This window comes from Aplidium turbinatum, chromosome 15 (assembly GCF_918807975.1).
Source record: "Aplidium turbinatum chromosome 15, kaAplTurb1.1, whole genome shotgun sequence".
In the NCBI taxonomy this organism is placed as follows: Eukaryota; Metazoa; Chordata; class Ascidiacea; order Aplousobranchia; family Polyclinidae; genus Aplidium; species Aplidium turbinatum.
Window position 1 is genome coordinate 8,116,021 of NC_137486.1, and position 22,415 is coordinate 8,138,435.

The 22,415-nt window shown below is 39.0% G+C and overlaps 1 protein-coding gene across 2 annotated transcripts in view; it reads right to left on the reverse strand.

Annotated features, from left to right (window-relative positions):
* The window catches only part of LOC145784270 (uncharacterized), a 66,671-nt gene that overhangs the window by 34,181 nt on the left and 10,075 nt on the right, over positions 1–22,415 (reverse strand). For both annotated transcript variants that reach the window (XM_082596058.1, XM_082596057.1), the window contains exons 5-6: positions 21,954–22,036; positions 12,851–12,933 (exon numbers count right to left, since the gene is read on the reverse strand). In XM_082596058.1, coding sequence (XP_082452184.1) covers positions 12,851–12,933; positions 21,954–22,036 — 166 coding nt within the window. The remainder of the gene's footprint in view (positions 1–12,850; positions 12,934–21,953; positions 22,037–22,415) is intronic.

The window sequence follows — 22,415 nt, forward strand, 5'->3', positions numbered from 1 at the left end:
ATCACAAGATAATGGCTCAAAAAGCTCAGCGAGAAGCTGACGAAAGAGAAGATAGAAGAGCTGCTCGTGAAATAAGAAAAGTAGAACTTGAAGCCGAAGAGAAGCGAGCACAACGCGAAGCAGAAGCTGAAGAAAAACGTGCACAACGGCAGTACGAAGCAGAAGCTGAAGAGAGCGCAATATTAGGGTGTGTCATACTTTTGCAAAAATTTATTTTTTATCGGCTATGCTAAAAAAGGTGATATTTTAATGACAATAGCAAGTCCTGATAATTTGAAAGAATTTGAAGAAGGTCTACCTACATCGATTTTCACTTGAAAATCTTCATTTTTGGCCAAAATTTGCATTTTTTAAAAATTTTCTTGATTTTATAATTTGATACCCAACAATTTTTTCAGCTTTTTTGACTCCAGTATGGCTCAAAATAGTTACACTCTCCCTCCTAAATGTGGTTAAATGGCTCTACCCTCCAAAAACATTCTTGTAAATAATGTCAAAAACCAGTGAATTTTGAAAAAAAAAGCCAAGAATAGTCTCCATTATTGACTTTCTGATTTGAGGGCAATGAGGATCCTGACATGCTTGTGTTTTGCAGAATATCAAAGGATATGATTACATTCTAAAACAACATTAACAATAAAGTGATAAACAAAAGTTTACAAGATAAATATGTGATAAAGTGATTAAAACACCTTCTCCAAGTGCATCAAATCATTTGTGATGCAATAATGAACTCTGGTTGCTTGATAATGGTAGCTTTAAGGTTGCTGGTTTTCCAGTTTGTTTGGGAATGAAAAACCAAGGAAATAGTAGGCTTTCAAAGATAATTTAGCAATATCCAACACCAATGTATAGGATATGGCAGCAAGATGCTGCCATCAGAACTTCCAACTGTCAGAGATGTGCTGAAGCTGGGTCTCTTTTTGCGAGAAACAAGTGAGACTAATCACAGAAATTATACACAGAATGAGCTCATTACAGATATCTACAACCAGGTGTATGCTCAGTGGCAAAAAGCTAATACCCTATTCAAATTCCCTGTCATTATTGCAGACAAAAGCATTATGAACCGGTTAAAAAAAACTGTGGAAAAGAGCAAATGAGATTGCAAGTAGTAAGGGAAAAACCGAAGCACGCCAAAAGTTTCTAGGAAGCATAGACTCATTGTTTGACATCCTTCATTGCAACTGTGTTATAAAAACATGTGATGAATGCCAATGTGGTTCGGGTTGTGAAAAAGTGGTTCATATTTTCTGTACCTGCACCCGTGAACACAAGATTCCAGTTATGGATTTAGAGTACATCAAGGGACAAAGGGAAAAAAATTGCAGCAAGGGGCCCCATCAAATGTCTCATAAGGATGTTCCTGAAACAAGAAAACAAATTGCAAGTGCTTTAAATCAAAAAAGGAAGATGGAAGCCAGCGAGAAAAGAAAATTTAGACTAGAAGAGAAGGATGAAATGTTCGAACCTCAAGAAGAAGAACAAGATGACTATCAAGCAAACGAAAGTCCACAAGATAATGAATTTGTTACAGAAGCTTCTGCTGGGTCTTCTACTATAAAGCGACGTAAGCGTAACACAGAAAAAATACCAAACATTGCATTAGCTAGTTTACGACACAACACAGGCTTACGAGAGGCAGCTGAAATAGCCATTGCAGCTTGGATGGATGCTGGAATTATAACAAAGGATGACCTATCTAAGGTGATTGACCATAACAAGCTCAGAAGAGCACAAACAGAAGTGATGAAAAGCATCAAATCCAAGCTTGAAGAGCAGATCAAAACGGAAGGAATTTCCTGTGTGTTTTTTGGATAGACAATACTAATTCTTATTTCTATGTTAAAGGATCTAGCCAAAAGTACCCAGGAATGGTAAAGGAGGAACATTACTCGGTGTGTAGTAAGCCAGGAGGAAAATTTTTATTTCATTTTACACCAGATACCGTACTGCAACTAAAGAAAAGAAACATGCTGAAACCATTGCTGAGAAGATATTCGAGTGGTTGGTCGAAAGAGGATTGAACAAAACTATCCTGGCGGTCGGTGGTGATTCAACTAACGTAAACACAGGTTGGAAAGGAGGAGTAATGCACTGTTTGGAAACTAAATTGAACAGAAAACTGGTTTGGATAGTTTGCGACTTGCACACTGGAGAGCTGCCTTTGAGGCATCTTATAGTTGCTCTTGATGGAAAGACCGTATCTGATAGTAAGTGGTCTGGACCCCTAGGCAGATGTTAGACGATGCGACGGAGATGAAGATAAATCCAAGTTTTTCCACGATTAGTGGTGGTCCAGCACTTCTTAATCTTCAACCAGAAATTATAAAAGATCTGTCTACAGATCAGTGCTATGCGTACAAAATCCATGAAGCTATAAAAACTGGTAATTTCTCACCATCTCTCGCTCGCATGGAAATTGGCCCTGTAAATCATGCTCGCTGGCTCACTGGCTCTTCGATTCTGCCGAATTTGGATTTCCAAGCATAATTTAAAGGGGAAAAAGCTACAAATCTTCAAAGCATTGTTCAATTTATCATGGGGGTCTATCTTCCTAACTGGTTTAATATTAAAATGAAACATAAATGGACAGAAGGTCCCGCCAATTTGTTGTTCATGATAGAACAGATAAGAAAGCAAAAGACCGAAGTGCAGCAGCTGGTCATTCCTGCAGTGCAAAGATCAGCTTGGAACGCCTTCAGCGAGACAATTTTGCAGGCAATGCTTTGTTCCCAGGATGAAAGTGAAAGGGTTTGGGCCGTTAACAAGATCGTTGAACTGAGAGGAGAAGGAGAAAGCAAAGTCGGAAATGAAGCAGTGCGAGTGAGACGGGTGGAAGAGATTAATATCGATGCAACTAAGATTTCAGACATGATAAAGTGGGAAGCATCGGCTTATGAGCCACCTCTTACATGTTCTCTTACAAGCAGTGAACTGAGAAAGTTTTATGCTGTTCCTATGGACGTGCCCATGTGGTCTAGCCACACACAAAGTGTTGAGAGGTGTGTAAAGATGATGTCTGAAGCAGCAGCAACTGTTTTTACACAAGAACGAAGGAAAGGGTACATCAAATCCCAGCAGGTTAGCCGTATGCTAATGTCCAGAAATCATTCCAAACAAGACAACAAGACATAGCAAAGTTGATCCAGTTTGGCAGTTTCGGAACAATTTAAATATCCATTTTGCCAACTCTTGTTGTGTTTCTGTAGTTGTGCAACAATTATCTACGTGTTTTACGATGTGTTGCTGTGTTTTAAATGTTTTTTTAATTTTTAAAAAAATTGAAAAAACTTCAAATTTTCTCGAAATTTTAGATGCAAAATGATGTAGGTAAACAAACTTCAATATTGCTAAAACTTTTTTCCCCAGTACTACGCATAGATTTGCACCATTTGTTGGGGTAGCCGAGAGAAAATTTATACAGATTCTAAAAATCAAAAAATATGACACACCTTAGCGCAATATGAATTGGAAAAGTTAAGGCTTGATTTAGAAAAACAAAAACTGGACATTGGTGAGCGATCTAATTCTACTAACGATAATGCTCGAGATGTTATTGTGGCGCAAGTTAGACGTCCAGATTTGCCATCATTTGTTGAGGAAAAAGATGAGTTGGATAGTTATTTGTTAAGATTTGAAAGATATGCTACAATAGCCAAATTGGAGAAGTCGACGTGGGCTACCCAGCTAAGCATGTTATTATCGGGACAAGCTCTTGGTGTATATTCAAGACTTTCGCAAGAAGAGGCCATGAACTACGACAGATTGAAGTTAGCTCTGTTAAAGCAATACAATTTTACCGAGCATGGATACCGTCAAAGATTCCGTGAGGCAAAGCCTGAACAACACGAAAGCCCAGGTCAATTTATTGAACGTTTAAGAAACCTTTTGTTAAAATGGTTTGAACTTTCGGGGGCCGAACAATCATTGGACGGATTGGCAAACCTTATAGTTAAGGAACAATTCACAGATTCATGTTCAAAAGATCTGTCTGTTTATTTAAGGGAGAGAAGTCCAAAGACTTTAGAAGAAATAGCCAGTGTGGCAGAACAATACTTAGTTGCTCATGATGAGAAATTGTCGACTGAAGAAGCGTTGTCATGCGATAATGACGAAGAGCAAACAAATAATTTTAAAGGAGGTGCGGTTCCAAGAGAAGTACGTTGTTTTAATTGTAATGGCTTAGGTCATAAGTCTGTTAACTGCCGGAGGAAGACTAACAGAAATCATCAGGAATCGAGGAAGTGGTGCAATCGTTGCAATAGGCAAGGACACGAAGCGAAGGAATGCAAGGACAAGTCGTTTTCCCTATCCAATCAGTCTGGAAAAGATAAAGACACAGACGTTTATCGGTGCGGTTGTGCGTTAATGATTCCTGAACCCACGCTTGGGGAGGAGAGACCGGATGAAGATGATTGCAAAAAAATAATACCTGAAGATTACCTGCCAGTAGTGGATGGAAAAGTTGGAAACAAAAAGGTAAAAGTTTTACGTGGTTCTGGTTCTACGGGTATAATGGTGAGGAGAGATTTGGTTAAAGACAGTCAATTAACGGGAAAAACTGGAATTGTGATGTCAATAAATAACACTTCAATCCAAGGACCGTTAACGAGGATATATATCGAAACTCCATATTGTAGTGGGACTGTGAAAGCGTTATGTTTACAAAACTCTTTAGTTGATCTTATAATCGGAAATGTTATTGAGAGAGATTCTGAAGTTACTTGTTATTCTTGTGGCAAGAATGGTCACTTTGCTCGAGATTGTTCTGCAGATAATCAGCAACGATCTCACGATGACGGATATTACGAGCGCGAAGAACCGAGGAGAAGAGGCAGGCGACGACCATTTGGAGTTTGCTATAGATGCGGTAGACGCAGACACTTCGCCAGGGAGTGCGTTGCTGACGGCGGACATTCGGAAAACAGACGTTGCCGTGACAACCACTGCTACCGATGTGGGGAGATTGGACACATAGCCAGGAGCTGCCCTTTTGATGAAAAGGCTTGCTACAACTGTCATAAAGAAGGTCATCTCGCCAAGGACTGTCCGGAGAGGAGGTGTTTCCGATGTAGGAAGATGGGTCATCTCGCTCGCCGATGCACTGAAGTTGTTGAGGACGTTGGAAACTTTCACAGTAAACGTGACTATAGTTTTGAGAAAAGCTATCGTTGGTAGATCATGCAACGATGGACTTACGAGAACTGTTTTATTGAGTAATTAATTGTTTTGTGGTGTGTTTTGTATTGATTGTGTTGTTATATTGTTTGCAACAATATTCTAAGGGGGGGCAGGACAAACGTATGTCACAATCAAGGTGCAATGCCTCGCGATGGCTTGCTTTGTATCTTCAACGAGCGTGTTGTTTTGGTTGTAGAATTCTGGTGCGATGTGTTATTATCGGTTATGACCTGAAGTAACCTCTGATTACGAAATCTGTATTATGTAAAATGTGTTTTCTGGAATCATTTTCCCTACGTGACATTCTAGAGACTTCTGTTGTTTACATTCAAATGCTGCTTGATAGAACAATGGTTCTTTATGATGTAACCTTCTCGAAGTTACTGGACTGAACAACCAACTATAAATAGTGGTGTAGTCTGTGTAATGTTTATTATTATTATGAGTTAATTATGAGAGTTGTGCTATGAGTTGTGGATTGGTAGTTGATGCAGAAATTATTGGTGATTGAGACTTGAAGTAATTGAATACAAGTAGATGAGAATTGGTGCTGATATAAATTGTGTTCGAATTTAGAGTTATTTGAGAAGCCGTTCGTTAAAGTTCTTCAAGAAGTCAGATTATCATTTCACTAGTAGAATTATTCGACATTTAATTGACTGCTTTTCGGTTTGACCCATTAAACTACGTCATTGAACCTTTCCAAGTCTTTTTCCTGGTAAGAGATAGAAAGAAATCGTGACAATCAGTAACATATTCACTGAGTTCGATTCCAGGTCGGGTCATATCAAAAACTTTAAAAAGGGTACCGATTGTGCTCTTTCTTGCATAACGCAGTGAAGATAAATCGAGTAATAACCTGGTGACATATCACCCTCTTCCAATCTGCCTTGAGCCAGCATGGAAGCAGCACTGCTCATAAAATCACATGGAACCCTGTCAAGTAACCCATGTTGATGCGCAATCTGCTGCAAGCGGAGATAGCGAATGATTATAACATATTCACAATGATCTAAAATTGATGAAAATTCAGGCCTAGGCCTAGTCATGCCTATTGTTTATAGCTGAATAAAGGACAAACGTTAGCTTGATTTTTTTCAGTAGCACCGGTATGTCGAAGCAACGTTGTTTTATTAGAACAGTAGGCTACACAAAAGCAGCACATATTTTACAATAACATGGTTTACTTCTTTTGTTTAATGTCCAGCCAAAAAACTGCTTGTTAGCGCTAAAAACTGTCAAGCCAAAAAACTGCAGTTAGTTGCTTCTGGGACATTTAGCACCTGGAGTCCTGGACATCATTTACCAAATATAATACTACTCTCATCTTTCCTACCCGGACTCCTAATCTATCCCTAACACCGAAAATGTACAGGTGGTAAATGTCCAGTAACAAATTATCCATCCATTAACAAATTTATTTTAGTGTTTAGTTCAGTTTTCCTTGATGTGCTAACTTGTTCAACTCTATAGGCTAGGCCAGGGCTACTCAACTGGCGGACAGCGGTTCGAACCTTCTGAGTGTTGATGGTGGACCTTGAGCTTTTGGAAGAATAACCTCATTGCCACGTTTCAGGGCTTCCATAAACAGATTTCTACTGGGAGGAAGCAATTTTTACTGTGATTATCCTAGTTGCTGGAAGGCCCAACACTTTCTCAAAAATCCAAGTTGAGTTACATTTTACCTAAAAAAGTGGTTTGGTAAAGATAACTTTCGTGGTTGCGTGTGAAATAACTTATTCACGGGATCGCTTTTCACCGATTTAATTTGTCAAACCGGACCTTTGTTAACATTAGTTGAGCAACCCTGGGCTAGGCTAGATCTCTTTTTTCTCATTGTCAGTAACGTCTTCACAATTATCTGAGACTGATGAAAAACTTCAGGATACTAGGCCTATTCATGATATTGACTCAGTCTGGCTGTGTGTGTACAAACTGTACACTATACACAGCCTAGCTAGCTCTATTTTCATGACACCATGATAGGTTAGCATAGGCTATAACTACGTAACTTGTCTAAACCGTAAGGATACCACTAGCTAGCCTAAGTTTATCATACACAACTGTACGTCGAAGCTCAGTGAACTTTGTCAATGCTACTCAAGTTCAACCTTAAATCAACGGATTACTTAATTTTAACTAAAAGAATTGAGAACTAACTCACACACGTCCAACTCCCAAAATGGCGAGAATAGAAATCAAAAGACGAAGGGCGAGGCGAAAATAGGAAAGAGAGTGAGAGGGGTTCCGAACGAATGGCGACGGAAACCATCTGATTATCGTTATTCCTTACCTTGGAGTAAAACTTGATCGGCAGTTGACCTACAGACCCCACATCGAGTCACTCCGTGCCAAGGTTACCTCGCGAAATAACCTCTTGAGAAACCTTGCAGGAACAGGATGGGGAGCCCGAGCATCAACCTTGCGTACAAGTGCACTAGCCTTGGTCTACAGCTCAGCCGAATATGCCTCAGCTGTGTGGAACCGCAGCAGACACACAAAAAAGATGGATGTATGCATTAACGACACCTTGCGCATCATCACTGGCTGTCTCCGCCCCACACCTACTGCTTATCTGCCAACTTTAGCTGGCACTGCTCCTCCTCATGTCCGTAGGAAAGAAGCCTCTCACAAACTGGCTTTGCATGCAAGACTCGATCCTCAACACCTTCTCCACAGTCACTCCCAAAGAAATGGACCAGTCAGACCTCAATGCCTATAATCAAGGCGCCCATTCCATCGATATGCTACACAGCTTGTGGATAAGAACTTCAGCTGCATGGAGACATGGGCCCAGGAATGGAACGAGCTGCCACATATCCCTCCCCAGTTTTCAGTTATACCAGCACTCTCCATCCCTCCTGGAGCAGACCTCTCAAGAAAGGCATGGGTCACATTGAACAGGATCAGATGTGACGTTGGCTGCACTGGAGCTAATCTGTTTAGGTGGGGGTTGCATAATACGCCAATATGTGTCTGCGGAGCGGTAGAACAAACAATGCAACACATACTCCACGAATGTTCCATCTTACGGCCCCCAAGTGGAATCACTGGTATTCGACAACTGGATCCAACTACCGTATCTTGGCTGCAAGAGGAGGCATTGCCAATCTAAGCTACTACAAGTCAAGCGAGAGAAGAAGAAGATCGTTATTCCAGTCGTTTTTAGAACTTTTGAAAGGGAATATTAATAAAATTTTCTTTAAAATTGCTAAAAACAACAATTCCCTTTTTAAGACAAAATTTCCTTGTAAATTGTTAAAAATCCTTCCGATCTTCATTTCCTTTTTTTATCCTTCAAAGCGTTGAAAAATCCCTATTTCGGAATAAAATCCTTCAAAGTGGAAGCACTGCTCTCAGCAGCAGACAGCAATCACTCGCGCGCGCGTGTGTGTGCGACACACAACACGTTTTCCCTAACTAGCCATTCAGAGTGCGCTATCTGGATCACGTGGATTGATGCGTTGTGACAGTACTTTTTGTGGAATCACCTTGCAAGAATCAGAAAATACTAACCTTAAAATGCTTACATGTTTAAAGTTACTGGATTTTATTGCATAATACTTCACAAAATACTCTACACAACAGTCAGTAGTCACCTTGTGTGATTATAATTCGATTTTGTCCATTCAAATTTCACACCGCCTTATTATACAGCCTTCAGAAGAGCCTAATATGTTTTGTTGAGGATTTTAATTTCTTTTTTGCAGATGCAGCATTTAGAAAAATATAAAACACAGAAAAGAAAAGTTCACTCAGTCAAATTTTGACTTTTTTTTTTATTGCACCATAATCGTTTGCCACAAGCAGAAATTTGTGACAAAACTTGCGAACTAAACCAACAAAATTGTTAACTATCAGTTCCCCTCATCAGTGCAAAGATACGAATAGACTAGCAGAATTTATCAGAAAAAAAGACTTCATCAACAAAAATGAAACAAACGACTTAACTGCAACGAAATGACCCTTTCTTGACCTAACAAATTAAGAAATAGGCATCTACTCCTGTATCCATAACTCTTATTTGAATACCACCTTGGGAGGTTGATTGAAAATGAGTTTATACAAAAAAAACTTGGCCTACGTAATAGTCCTAATACGTATTAAACCTTGATCCATGTGGAATTGAGTTTGATATGATTTCTTCACTTAACAAAATTCAGCAAAGAAATTTAAATAAAATCGAGCATATGTCAAAAACTTAAACTTTTTATGATATTAATGATACGTCACAAAGCAGGCGCAATGGAACTGTGCATTCCATGAAGAGAGAACAACTTTGAAACCCAATCATACAAGTCCAACTGAAACTATTCAAGTACCAATGATGGATCGACTTGAAGCCAGGTGTGTAAAATCTATCAGTCCTGAAGCTGATTTCCGAGGTGATAGTGTTGCCTTTCGAAGGTAAGCGGATATTTATTTGCAATACAAAGTTCGTCAGATGGCGCAACGAAACGTACGCTATTTCTTCTCTTAGCACAGGGGTCACCAACCTTTTTTGCATGCGGGCCACTTTGGCACTTAGGAGAGCTGTGGCGGGCCGCACTAATAAAATTTTAGGTAGGTTGACTCTTATGCAAGAAAAGAACATTTTGTAACCAGTATCCAGCGTTATAATACATAGGCTATTGTTAATATTTATCTTAGAATACCGCAGCAACAACATTAGTCGAACAACGTTACTGCCAGGCCAAGCTCCTTTAACAATACTTTTGACTTCTTTAACATTGCCTAATAAACGAGGCCACTTGTTTTGCGCACTTACAGCTAGGCGAGCGGTTTCATCAGAATATTCATCGCCAAGCAAGAGTGGTGTCGTCACTTCGCTTCACAAAAGATACCTTGCCATTAACAGTTTCAGTAAACATAGAAATGTTTGACACATTGCAATGCAGGCAACAATAGTGACCTGCAAACATATCAGCGAAAAATAGGCTCCAATAACAGGGAGAAAGAAACCAGGCACCGTGAAACAAACGCTTGTGGATATCACAGAAAAAACGTTTCTATCGTAACTCATGAGCAGTGTTCCCTCTAAAAAAGCGATGAGTTGGTTTTTCATCCTTTTTGTGAGAGTCTATAAAACCGTCTTTCCTTGATAGACAAATGTCACTTGCGGTGCTTATAAGCATGGCAAGAATTGTTAATTAACAACATTTTGCAGTACTAAGCTAAATATTTTCATAATACCAGAAAAAATCTTTACATTTATATATAGTATTATTCCAATTTATTATAAATTGAGTTAGCACGCCGACCTATTTTGCCAACAAAAACTTGCATAAAAGAACACTGCTCGTGAAACCCAATAACGGTGAAACGCACACTAGTGTTTACAGGACGTTTACAAACTAAAAATAAGCAACCCTATGCTCACAGACATTTTCGAAATACGAAAACAGACGTTTTAATCAACCACTGGAACAGTGTGGCTGGACATCGCATTGGAATAACTTCAAACGACCCCTACCTAGAACTACAATATGATTGGTCGGACGGTGGAATCGTATGCAAAGCGAAAATATGCGTGGCGGGCCGCCAGTTGGTGACAGTGGCGTAGCCAGAAAAAAAATTTGGGGGGGGCCAAATATTTGATGAATTGAAGAGGACGACAAAGTGTTTGATTTAAGCCATCGCCACCTGATGTGCAGTGACGTATCCTGGTAGGTTGAGCAAGGGAAACAATAAAAGTGGTGGGGTTAGAGCGTGCCGAAGGCACGCGTATTCTAGGGGGGTCCGGGGGCATGCTCCCCCGGAAAATTTTTGCAAAATTACACTCAAATAATGGATTATAGCGCTTTTTGGAAACACTTTTAGGGCAATATTTGTATGAAATTTATTAGCAGATAAACAGCTATTAACTTATTAAAGGTAGCTGTTACACACGAACGGACAAAACCTGCGGCTAAAATTAGAGAACACCAAAAACTCAGCTACACAAAAACTCAATAACTACACAAAAACCCAACAGAGTAATCCATTCTGAAATTGCTTCCACAAATTAGTTAAAAGAAATGTAAATCGCGTAAATTTTGCGCGATTTACGATTTGCAAAATTTATTGGTGTCTTTCTGTGTGTCTAAAACAAGTCCTTGGGGGTGTTAATAGCCAGATATCTTGGAAAACGTTATAAATTTCTACAAATTTTATTATATTTTCAACAAAGGGCTCAACTTCGGAATCCAAAGTTTGAAAATTTTGGGGGGGGCCATGGCCCCTTTCGCCCCCCCTGGCTACGCCTATGGTTGGTGACCCCTGTCTATGTCTTAGTATATCTTAATAGCTGTTGGAATTGTTCAGGTAAAGTAAGCAAAAGTATTTTTTGAACCCAAAGATTAACTCTGATGTTCTTTCAGGTCAAGCACTGAACAATGAACAATTGAACATGGTGATTTTCATGCTAATGATCGCCGGCTATTTTGCTCCATACGACTAGCCTGACGCAGTCAACCAACTAAAAAAAAAACGATGAATTTGCTACAGCTAAACGCAAGTCGTTCTATCACTAGTCTAAGTGCTACATCAGCTTGCCAAAGTTCTCCATAAGATATACAGTGGAAAAATGTAAAAGAAACCCTGCAACTGATGGGTGTGATGGATCTGTTCATTCCAGATCAGGCCGATTTTTTCAAAAATGTCACCGATGGAAGGCTTGTACGTGTCTGTGTCAGACACAAGACACGAAGCAACGATTGACGTTGATGAGATGGGAGTGAAAGCAACCGCTGCTGGTCGTTGTGGTGCCACGGTCAGAGAAGAATCGCGCAATACGGGTCGGCGAGCAAACGCCAACAAACCATTCTTATTCTTAATCAGGCACAAAGAAACTGAGGCGATTTTAATCGTCGAAAAAGTCGTTAGACCCTCAACTGATTAAATTACCACCAAAGCAACTATGAAGTTTGGGAAATCGCCTAAAGAACTTAACCAGTGCGTTGTTACTTGAAAAAGTCAAGCAAGTAGACTTTATGTTGTATTACTAAAACACTCATATAGTATGTGCGTATAACTTAATACACAATGCAACATAGTTAAAACTATTTTGACTATTGCAGTATACCGACATCATTTGCGAGAAGTGTACATTGTTTGCATGAGAGGTGTAATTCAACGCTTCAACTTGTGTTATCGTTTGCAAACAAATTTCTGTGACTTGTGACAAAGTAAAAATTAACCAAATGAAAAATCTGGAACAATTCCACTTTTTGAAAAAACAAAACTACAACTACCCTTCATATTACATTACCATTGTACATATGGAGCTTTTTTATAATTTTGCTTATGCTTTCGAGTGTTGAACTTCTTTGGGGCTATCGCAGTGATGAAAACGAATGGATGCCAAATATAAGGCCGACTAGGCCTACGCTTTTATTTTCACAATTCAAAACTTACTCGCAGCAATAAAGATGAAATAAACCATGTTCACTTCCACATTTTTAATGCATGAAATGCAACATATGTACAAACATCTTTTGACGCAATAGTCACGTTTGTACCTATTTCACCTCAAAGATAGTGTTACCAATAAGATTTAAAAAAAAGCCTAGTCTAATCGACGGAAATAGAACGGTTTTCCAAAGTTTGAAAAGAAAACATGCAGTACAGTTTCAGAACTTGATGAACAACAGACTCGGCCAGAAAACAAGCTGTTTTCAACTCTTACCTGCAAAAGATGTTCGGCGAGAAACTCGCAACGAACGGTGGGAATCCCCCTCTTGTGATACTGTTTTACGCTATTTTTGAGATCTGAAAAACAGTAACCGTTTTGTCATTAGAACATTGGAGTTAGTTTCGATGACGCCAATAAATTTTGTGCTATTGAAAAGATTCTTTTAGGAGTTAGTCGTGTTCAATGTTCATATATCTTAAAATATCCAATAAGTAGAGTTTTGGGCAAATTCAAGAAAACTGATTGCGACCAATTACAGAGGAAGAGTTGCAATATTTGGCGTACGCTTACTACTGAAAAGTGTCTACTTGTAAGTAAAGCAAACAATTGATGGAATGTTAGTCGATGGGCGGTTGGAAATAACACTTATACACTCCAACTGTGTGATTGTGAACGTGTTTACCTGAATTACACTTGAAAAATGTCGGAAAAGCAAAATTAAATATAAAACCGCAAATAAATGTTACGTCGGTGAGATGGATTGAAAAGGCACTTGTTTTAATTTAAATACGAAATCGCACTCCACACTTTTATGGGCCCTCATCTCTGATACACAATAAATTAGTATCAGCTATTTTGTCGGGTATAAGTTGTTCCTATCATTTTATATGGCAGTGGGTTTTTGAAACAAGCAAAAACTTGTTTTACATGAAAAAGATGCATAGTTCTACTTGGCTATGGCAACTCGGCTAAGTAGGCTACTCGATAACACAGTCACGTATGCAAAAATCACAAATCACAAAGTTTCGCTTTCACGATAGCCCTGGAAATTCCTATGGTGCATATACGTTAATTGTTTATATCGGTAAACGCAAGTTGGATCGAAAAAGGGCAAACAGCTCATTCGGTATAATGAGCCTCATAAATCGTACGATAAGGCGCGAGTCAATATCTTTAAGAGCATGCGCCTGTACCTAAGTATCTTGCCAAAAACATGCTTGATGTAGCACACAAGGATTTGCTATTTATCTTCTCGTCCACTTAATTAAATCTTTCAACAACTAGGCGTAAGCCTGGATACGTCAAAAACTCCAGAGAGTAAGTTGTGTTGTGTTGTTGTTGTGTTAGTGTTGTTGCCTTCACTTCTATTCTCCATCTCGTTCTGTACATCGCATCGTCTTTCTTCAGTCTGACCTTGTCTGTCTCTTTCTTCACCTGTTCTTTCCATTTTCTTTTTGGACTTCTCCGTTTTTTCCCTATCTACCTTCAACGCCAAAGCCATTTGCAGAAAGTTTCCTTCCTCCCTTCTCAGCACATTAAATTATACCTTCAGATTCAATTGAAAAATAACTTACTGCCTTGCACTTAAGTGTCTGAAGCTTATTGAAGCAATTTCAAACAAGTAGTCTGCAAAAGAAGTTACATGTTGCATTCGACAAGACATGGTTCACCAAAATTCTGTGGGACTAAGATTCGAGCGAATGTCCACTCAACTGAAGCAAGTCTTTTAATCTTTGACGGCACAGGAAAAAAAAAAGAAAACTTGTGGATAATGACTTGTGGCTTACGGTCAATTCCCAGACAACAAATCGATTGTTTATATACATTGATTCAACGTCTGCAGACGTTGATTTTGCTGCAGATTTTTTAAAAATTAATGCAAAAACCGGTTGCTTTCCTGTCTGGGTCGTCGTATGACCATTTTAGGACAAAGTTTTATCTTTTTACCACCTAACGTTAGAAATTTTCTCCCGGACTACACTAATAGCTTACCGAAGAACAGCCAGTTTTCGGCCTCATCGTTGAAGACACACAGACCTTCTGGTCCTTTTTAACTTGCTTTTATTACTTTAAACTTACACAAAGAATTATCGTTTTATATCGTTAAACTCTCAACCAGTGGTTCTCAACCGGGGGTCATTAAAGCTTCTGAGTTTGCAGCATGATTGATAAATTACAAAATATAAAATTGGTTGTGCTTTAATTGTGCAATGTGCTTTGCAGTGACTGATTCTCCAACTGTACGTCGCAACGCACTGATGGATCGTTTGAAAATTCAAAGGACATCGCATAAAGGTTTGATATCTTAACTATAAAATCATATAAATCTTTTAATAAGGCTATGTTCATTGTTCAACTTAATTCTTTGGAGACAGCAGATTGTTGTTCAATGCTTAACTTAGAAATGCAAACGTTAGTCAGCAGTCTATCAGCACTCACAGTTTTGCCTGTGATTATAACGAATTAACATCAATTACAAATGAAACATTATTTGTGACGGCCGCAAAAATTTCATTAATTTGTGATAAATTTATAGAAAAACATTAAATCAGCATATTGATTAGATTTTTGATCCTGTCTGCCAACATACAGCTCAAAACATAACTTCGTCAATGCCATCAGTTGTCATAAGTGCGTCGAGAGTTCAGCAAATTCCTCTAAGCATGTCGTTTCAAAACTTATCAAACATTTGATTCCATTACGAGACACGATATACCAAAATTTCACATCCAATTATTTGAGAGGTCCGCGACCGCTTCAAAGGTACCAAAAGAGGTCAGCCAAGAAAAAAAGATTGAGAACCACTGCTCTAAACCGTATGAATTGAGTTAGACAAACTGACTTTTTACAAAGCGATTGAAAACTGTAAAACTACCATACTGGCTAATGATGTTGGGCAGTTGAAAAAAAATTAAGAACAGTGAGTTTTAGGTATCTGAAATTCAGCCGTAATCTTCAAGTCATAGTAGAGCTGGTTCTTTATAACCATTAACCATCCAATACTGAAATGAACGGTGGTGCAGCAACCGTTTAACCAGCATCGAAGTTTCAAAGAAAATCAAGATGAATTGCTTTAGCAAGTTTCTGGGTCCATTGTTTTCGATTGTTGCTGTTGGTGAGAATCTATAGTGGCCTAATCGCTGATTAAATTCTACACAATGCATTTATCACTGATCCGTGGAATGAGAATGGAACTAAACCCATTCATGATGTTGTGCTGCCGTCAGCTTTCCTGTGTTGGCTATCAAGACATGGCAGTTAAGATTGGGAACAGCTTGTTTTCGCTTCATTAAAAATAGTAAAGATCAGTGGTTCAACTCTTCCCGTTCCTTTTTACAATACCGTATTTCATCTTTTGATTCTAATGATAAGAACATTTCAATTATTACTCGAAAGCCATGTAAATGAAATTGAGTTTAAGGTTTGTAATGAATTATAATTATGGTCAGTGTTTTTGTTAGTACACAAGAAGCGGAAAATTGTGCCTAAGTCAACAAAAATGAATCTTGCAGGCACGCAGCCGACAGGTTCTATTATCTGCATAACTTCAAAAGCATCACAGCATGCACTTACTTTGAACAAATGAACAAAAAAAATTGGCTTTACTCTGCGAACATTGCAGTTTTTTGATTGGAGGTCTAATTCAAGCGGTGGGATAGCGTAACGGACAAGGCGCTCTATTTCCAATCGTGCAATCCTGGCTCGACTCCTGGCGAAAGTTGGTTTGTTGAAAACAACCGCTCACTTCTACCCAGAGTATCAGAAATTTGTGGCCCTACGCAATTGCTAAAGAAAGGCGCCTAAAAAAAGGAACTGGAGTAGGATTACTTTTCTTAGTCCAGAATGAAATAATGAGCACCTTATTTTCGCATTGTTGCTTGGAATCAAAGTATGGAACTACGCTTACCTTACTTAGTTCTAGAACAAACTGGTTCTTGTCATAATAAACTGGATAAAACATTTTGAGTCACCTGTAGGCAGAAACAGTCACTGCACATTCAAGTGAATCTTCTATCTATACGATTTAACGTTTCTTTTTCCCATATTGCGAGAGTTGGACGCTATCAAATGTCGACTTTGTCTGATGGCATTTCTCCAGGTCACCCGGCCCTGAAGGTCGACCGAAACAAAACCTTCAAGTCGCAAATCTTCCCAAATGTTGTCGAGCTCGCGGGTTATTCCTACGGATGCCAAAGGACTGCATTTTTTTTCGGCCACGAAACTTTTTTCATGCGTTGCACGTGTCCGTACCAACGCAGCTTTCTGAACAAATATATAATTGCTGCTACGGCTTCCTTTGGCCGCAAAAAGTGAAGATCACAATAATTCTTACCTGATTTTTTAGAAGTCAACAGCATAACCAGTTTCACTATTATCTTACAAGACATACACTTCAAGTTGCAGCTGAATGCAGTCAACTAAATAAACTAAAAAGTAGTTTAAACCAATCTTAAACGTCAATGCTCTACCTGCGTTTCTTGTGCTTAAAACAACAAACGCAGAGCCGGTAGCTATTGTGATTGGTCTCTTCGTTAGCTTTATATAGCATGGCTCGAACAACCCTAGAGTCTGTACATTAATTAAGCATCAGCTGTAATGATAACAGGCTATTGATGTACTGAGTAGGCTACAAGAAAAGTCTAAGTAAGTTATGTTAAATTTTAAAGTGACGCTTTGCTTCCGATTGTAAAGTATGGGTTTGTCATTAGACCAGAGTATCCTGTAGCTAAACAATTGCTAAAACTTTCCTAGAAATAACTAATGTAAGATGGTCTTATTTTTCACGTCATTTCAGATTACAGAATAAGACTGTTCAATAGGTATTTTCCTTATAAATTAATTTATTTTCAATTTTTATAAGCTACCGCATGGCCACCTGGAGATGCGGCCTGATTTGTCACATTTTGCAGATTTTGATTACAGCTACTGCAAGTGTTTGACTGACATTTTCAGAGATTTTTTTTACTTTTTGCTGTCTCCTAATGATATAAAAGCGTTTTGTTGCCTTGGAAAAGCAATAGCAAATGAGAAAAAGTAAGATGAAAAACGCTGAATCAGACTGTTACTGAAACATTAACAGTCTGACTGAAATCTTCGAAATCAAATTTTCTTTGTCTTTCAACATGTGAGGATGTTAAAACCTATTGTGTCATCTGGAAAAAACAGTATTGAAAGCGTAGAAATATAATTTTTAGATAAATTTATGTAAACATTCGCTCAAAGTTAGCAAAATCTGAAAATTTCTGCAAAATGTGACAAATCAGACCGTATCTTTAGGTGGCCATGGCTGCCGAAAGATTGTAAGATTACATTTGAAATTGCAAGTCTTGCGTCTATCATGCATAACGCTTCTACACGCAACAGAAACGCCTTCTCAACAACTATCACCTAAAAAACTATTTGTTGTATGCTAAAAGTCTCTTGCTTATGTTGTACGTGTACAATACAATGTAGGCAGAATAGAATAGGAACAGGTTCCTATTCTATTCTACCTACGCTATATTTTGATTTTTGACGTTATATTTTGCCAGGTCTGGCAAATAATAACGTCATTTTAAGCACTCTGTCGTTATCAACTTTGATCAAAGCACTGTTCAAATAACTCACTGACTATTGAAAAGACGGTACCCGGTCAATTGGTCGACAGACACTTGGTCGACAGTCATTTGGTCGACAGACATTTGGTCGACAAGGCGTTTGGTCGACAGACATTTGGTCGACAGGACATTTGGTCGAAAAAACATTAGGTTGACAGAACGATTCATTTTAGGGTTAGGGTTAACTAACCCCAACCTAACCTTAACCCAAATGTCCTGTCGACCAAATGTCTTGTCGACCAAACGTCCTGTCGACCAAATGACTGTCGACCAAATGACTGTCGACCAAATGACTGTTGACCAAATGTCTGTCGACCAATCGACCGGCCACCGAAAAGACAAAGCTATTCACACTCTCAGCTTTGTTTAATGACACGATACAGTATACAATTAAAGCCACTTTAAGTCATCCAAGAATTGTACATCAGATGAATATGACAGATGTCGTGGTGGATTACTTAGGGTGTTTTTCTTTCGGGCGGTTTTGCAAAAATGGCTTCAGCATGACCCCGGTTGCAACATAACTCTTATTGATATAACTGTATGCGTCTTGTACCTGTACAATACTCAAGATATTGACACGTGTTGTGGACTAGCGGCTGGCCCATAGGCGCCTAAGCCGTGGGGGCCAGGCCTCCACGCATATTTCTGCGTGGGAGCAACTTTTTATGCTGTATTGATTGATACATAAAACAATAGATGAACTAGCGATCGGCAGCAGGAAAACATTTTTTAAATGCAAACCGCAACAGCTTCGCGATAAATAATCACTAGAACGAGTAGCGATGCTACAATCCCACCCCAGACAAAAAAATGACTGATTTTTTTGCCTGGGACATAGCAAAAATCTACCATTTTGCGTCGATTCAATGTCATCAGATGTTGAATGCACTCAAAAATAACATAATTTGCTACGTAGACGCAGTGTGCGTTTAGCTTAATGCGTTTGCAAACAGACTCAATGTCGCTTTCGAAAGTCGAAACCTCTGCAGTGAATAGTCGCGGCAGTGAATCGCTCGCTGTGAAAATGAACTTGAAGTCTCGGCCCGAGGTAACCACTAACTAACGCAACAAGAGCTGGTACAACCGCATTGCGCACACGCGGCATAATCAACGCAACAACGGACTCGCGCAAACTGCATGGCGCACACATGACCGTTGCCATTGAAACCCGATCAAAGACGGGAATGTGCGCATCTTTTGTTTCATCTGCAACACGAAAACGGGCGTTTTACAGCAAGTTGAAAGTAGGTCAGTCATAAGTTGCGATATTGTAGAGAAAAGGGAGCAATGTCAAGTCGAAAACTTAATCAAACGTCTCTCCGTAACTATTTTTCAAGGGCTGTTTACGGATGTAAGCAACTTTTAAATTTATTCAAGGTGACGTCCTGTTGAATTGATGTAAACATGAATGATTTTGCTTTCAACAGGTATTTTTAAGCGTGTGATCAAGTTAGTATTTTCATTCCATTTACAGTGTACCTTTTAGTAAACCTTTTCGTCTCTTGTTTCATGCTAATTCTAGTTCGTTGCTAAACCTTATGTTGTGCTTAGCTTAAAGAGTCGCAGTCCATCAACCGCTAGCCAACGCAGACGCATGACATGTGTTTTGGTCGAGTTTTGTTTATAATAATTAAGGGTAGGTCGAACGTAGCGATAACTCCGAGTGTGGCAATAAAAGCAATCCTAGTGTGACGGCATAATTACGTCATCAATCTGCGTGACATTTTGCAGAATTTACGTTGCTGCTGATGAAACACGCTTTCGCCCCCACGGCCAAAAAAATAGTTAGGCGCCTATATGCCTATCAGTAACGCACCACCCATTCATGCTACAATGATCTCGGTTGATCAGACGATGGTTGCTGATGGTAGTGCGGCAACCAACTACGAGGAAGAAAAATATAATTCACTCGAAAAGAAACTGAATACTTCACACGTCTAATTTCAGCTACACGACAAATGCAAACTATAAAGTACAGTAATAATAGTAATAAACATAAATCTTGTTTCTCCTGGTCATCGACCGCATTATCGGATGGCGCTAGCTCTGCAGAACGTTCATAAAAGAGCCAGTCCGACACAGTTCAAGAGCATACGGCTGTGTCTTTGTCAATACACTTAATCATATGTCAAAGATTACATTCCTTGCTTTCCTGTCTGCTTAATCTAAATTTTCAAACACCAGGCTCTCGCTTGGATACAATAAAAAGCACTGATCTACGATGTGAAATAGAAAGTTTTGAACTATTTCGGACTAAAAATATTTCATAAACAAAACTGCTTTGCTGCATACAAACAGCAAGAGGGAAAGAGACACACACACAACTAACTCCAGGCTGCACCTTGCAGAATTTCCAAATAATCGCAAATAAATTTTAAGATTATAATCCCTTTACAAGCTGAAAGCAACGGAGAAAACTTTACAAAGCTAGTTAACTTATAAAAAACGGAAGCACAGCACTATACGGCTTCAAAGTTCTTTGACACATGGCACACACAAGAACAGTCTGCAAATTTGTCACAGTTGTAAAGATGTTGGACAATATTCTCCATGGACAATTGTTGGACATACTGAGAAAATGTTCTATAAGACTGACGGTGAATAGTCAATGAAAAAGAGGGAGTCGACGTGGTAAAGTAGTTGAGACCACCGCAGTTTGGCACGGTATGCAACTGACGACGTATTTTAGAATAGACAAGGGACCGGACCCTGTGCATTAACAACTTTCTTTAAAGCCTCACAAAAATGCTTCTCGTATTAGACGTTCAATTTCACTGCACAATGTGATTGATACCGTACGCGTATTTCAGCAGATAAAGCTTACTAACCTATCAGAAGGCAAGATTTAAATCCGATGATGGAAGTCATGCCGCGAATCATGCACGTGATATGTTGTTCTTAACATTTCTGATAGAAAGTATTATAACTTAAGTGAACGTTTTGCCGTCGGCAGAGTGGCCTAGCGGCTTGAGGGTTAAGGATTTAAGGAAGTAGTCATTGCGGCGACGTGGGTCGATTCCCACCTTTGTCATTACTCTTTTCTGTATGTACGGTAATTACCAAACAAAGTTCTAAGTAAGAATCAACTGTCTGTCTGAATGCTAGAAGGGTCACAATGCTGCAGTTAGCTGGTTCATAAAAAACTTTGTCCCATGCTAAAGTGTCTACCGCACAAAACACCACATCTGCTGCAGCGACCTACAGATTACAGACACACCTTACCATGTTGTAGCAAACTATTCCTACACATGAAGCTGCAGAGCGTACGCTATCAACAAGCTTATTCTGCTGTAGAAAAATGCTAGTAGTCTTTACACAAAATAAGGTAACAGACCAGTTGATATTGTAGTGGGTTTTCTCAATCTAGTAGTCATGTAGAACCAATAAAGACGCTCAAAATAAAACGCGAAATATATATGATACAAAATGGACAAGCACACAATCTAAGGAGTGCTGCGAATGTCATAAAAGGATATGGCTAGTTGTTTGACATAATTGGTCAAATACTGCAAATGTGGGCAACTGGGCGTCGTGGCTATCACAAAATGTGAACTGACTAGACTTTGTCGACATTGTAGTATTCTAGTACTATGTTTGGTTAAATACAGTACTTGTAGATCTCTTACAATAACTTTTAACATGTACGAAGGTTAGGCCAACCCGTTTATTGTAAGATTGTTTACAAATTATATACAGAAATATTATTTGTACAAGCAGGTCCTGTAACTACAAATGGTGTATAGCCACAAAGACTTAAAAAATTACACGTTTCTCACCTTTGTTAGCGATGACATGAGTTAGATTTTTGTCGTTCGTACTTGGGAGTATAACAGCTTGGCCGCCAGATACCTCAATTAACCTGAAGCAGAGTTCAATATCATAAAACGTGCAACAGCACAGCAATATGAGGTCATTCTTTGTTAGTGGGCTGATTTATTGCACATTGTTGTTGGTAGCTTCTTTTTCGTTTGAGACATGAAATAACGAAAATAAACTTGCAGTACAGAATGGAATGGCGGCTACAAATGCAGCTTATCGTTACTCAAATGCGATCGGCTATCATAAGCAATACTACGATGTTTATTCCAATTTCGTGACGGTAAAGCATGTAACAAAACAGACTTGGACGTGAATGTACATACAAATTTCTTGTACTGTATATATATGTAGAACAGACGTAGGCATTCGGCAAAGCTGCTTCTTGTTAGGCCTTAGGCTATGCGTTAAATCTGTGGTAG